At 55.4% G+C, this 2,221-nt stretch overlaps 1 protein-coding gene across 1 annotated transcript in view; it reads right to left on the bottom strand.

The window, feature by feature from the left end:
• The window catches only part of EAH_00038320 (hypothetical protein, conserved), a gene marked incomplete at both ends in the record, with an annotated part of 19,856 nt that overhangs the window by 7,537 nt on the left and 10,098 nt on the right, over nucleotides 1-2,221 (bottom strand). Inside the window, 3 exons of the mRNA XM_013395471.1 lie at nucleotides 210-827; nucleotides 1,375-1,691; nucleotides 2,121-2,218. Of these exons, the coding sequence (XP_013250925.1) occupies nucleotides 210-827; nucleotides 1,375-1,691; nucleotides 2,121-2,218 (1,033 nt within the window). The remainder of the gene's footprint in view (nucleotides 1-209; nucleotides 828-1,374; nucleotides 1,692-2,120; nucleotides 2,219-2,221) is intronic.

Below are 2,221 nucleotides of genomic sequence, written 5' to 3'. Positions count from 1 at the left end.
GCAGCAGCAGCAGCAGCAACAGCAGCAGCAACAGCAGCAGCAGCAACAGCAACAGCAACAGCAGAAGCAGCAGCAGAACATACACGTATCAGAAGAGCCGTAGAGCGCCAGCTGTTGTAATGTAATGATAGGGCGAGGAGACAGTTTGTTGCTGCTGCTGCTAACTCAGCAACAGGTTTTTCTGCAGCAGCAACAGAGTCAAAACAAACCTCAGCAAGAAGCCCTTCTTCTGCTGCTGCTCGCGTGTCTTCTACCAGCAGCTGCACGTCTCCTGCTGCTGCAGCAGCAGCAGCAGCGGCAGCAGCTGCTGCTGCTGCTGGGCCGAGGGCAGCTGCAGGCTGCAGCCGCAAACTTATTGACTCTGAGGGGAGACAGCTGTCTCCTACAACTTGCGCCATGCTGTCTGTTGCTTCCTGCTGCGGCTGCTGCTGCTGCTGCTGCTGCTGCTGTTGCTGCTGCTGCTGCTGTTGCTGCTGCTGATCCTCGGCAGCGTCTGCTGCTGCTGCTGCCGCTTCATGTTTTCTTCCTCCCATTGCTTTGAATTGGTGCTGTGCATGCATCGAAGCCCTCCCCTGTAGCTGCAGTAGCTGTTGCTGTTGCTGCTGCTGCTGCTGCTGCCGATACCTGGGGCTGGCGCACTCGTAGACATTCAAATGAGGGGAGGTGCCCCTGGGTCGCCTTTGCTGCTGCTGCTGCTGCTGCTGCTGCAGTGTCTCTGTTTGCTGCACTTTTGCTGCCTCTTGCTGCTGATCTCTCTTCTGTCTCTGTGGAGCAGAGACAGCCCCGATATACGCTGCACTCACGTATGCTGCTGCTGGCGCTGGCACCTGGCCACAGCAGCAGCAGCAGCAGCAGCAGCAGCAGCAGCAGCAGCAGCAGCAACAGCAGCAACAGCAGCAGCAGCAACAGCAGCAGCAGCAGCGGAACAGAAGGAAACACGCATAATCCACAGCTGCGAAACGAGTGGTGGTGCTGATGCTGCTGCTGCTGCTGCTGCTGCCTGTGTTGCTGCTGCTTCCTTTGTTGCTGCTGCTGCATATGTTGTTTGTGCTACTACTGCTATGGTTGTGCTTCTGCTTATCCTTTGGCTTGTGCCGCTGCTGCTTCTTGCTTCATTGCTGATGTTGCTAATTCTTGCTTCCCTGCTGCTGCTGCTGCTGCTGCTGTTTCTTCTATCCCTGCCGCTGCTGCTGCTGCTACTGCTGTTGCTCCTGCTGCAGCTGCTAATGTTGTTGCTGCTACTGCTTATGCTGCTCCTGCTGCTGTTGCTGCTGCTTGTGTTGTTGTTGCTGCTGCTACTGCTTATTGTGCTGCTGCTTATGTTGCTGTTGTGATTGTTGCTGCTGTTGCTGCTGCTGCTGCTGCAGTTCCCACCTGTGTTTTAAGAGCATGAAGAGCAGCAGCAAGCAGCATAGAGGAGAGGCCCCTGTGGAGCTGCAGCTCTTCAGAAAGAATGCTCTCCAGCTGCAGCAGCACCTGCTGCTGCTGCTGCTGCTGTTGCTGTTGCTGTTGCTGTTGCTGTTGCTGCTTCTTGCTTTGAGGCCTTGCAGGCAAAACAGCAGCAACGCAGGCGAAGGCAGTGATAGAAAGAGGAGACACAGCAGCTGCTGCAGCGTCAGCAGCAGCAGCAGCAGCAGCAGCAGCAGCGTTGCGGGAGAGCCCCAACGTCGACTCAACGGAAGCTAAAGGATCTGCACAAACAGCAGCAGCAGCAGCAGCAGCAGCAATAGCCACAGCGTGAACAGCAACAGAAGCAGCAACAGCAACAGCAGCAGCAGCGGCAACAGCAGCAACAGAAGCAGCAACAGGATCAGCAGCAGCAACAGCAACAGCAACAGCAGCAACAGCAAGAGTAGTAACAGCAACAACAGCAACAGCAACAGCAGCAGCAGCAGCAACAGCAGCAGCAGCAGCAGCAGTTGAATGTAATACGAGACCTTTAGAGAAGATATCATTGCAGGCTTTCCATGTGTCTGCTGCTTCCTTGAGCTGCTGCTGCGTCGCTCTTAGCTTTTTAAGAGGCAGCAGCTTGTGCGGCTTCAGACAAATGCAGAGAGGCAGCAGAAAGGAGACAGTTAATTCAATGCTGCGTCCGATTGATGCTCCCAGTGCTGCAGCACCCTGCAGCAGTTCTTCCTGTCTCTTCAATATATCTACTACCTCCTCAACTATCTCACCCCTGCTGCTGCTGCTGCTGCTGCTGCTGCTGCTGCTGCTGCTG

Source organism: Eimeria acervulina, genomic scaffold (assembly GCF_000499425.1).
Source record: "Eimeria acervulina Houghton genomic scaffold, Eah_scaff433, whole genome shotgun sequence".
NCBI lineage: Eukaryota > Apicomplexa > Conoidasida > Eucoccidiorida > Eimeriidae > Eimeria > Eimeria acervulina.
The sequence above is the reverse complement of the archived record's forward strand: the minus strand, read 5'-3'. Positions and strand labels throughout refer to the sequence as shown.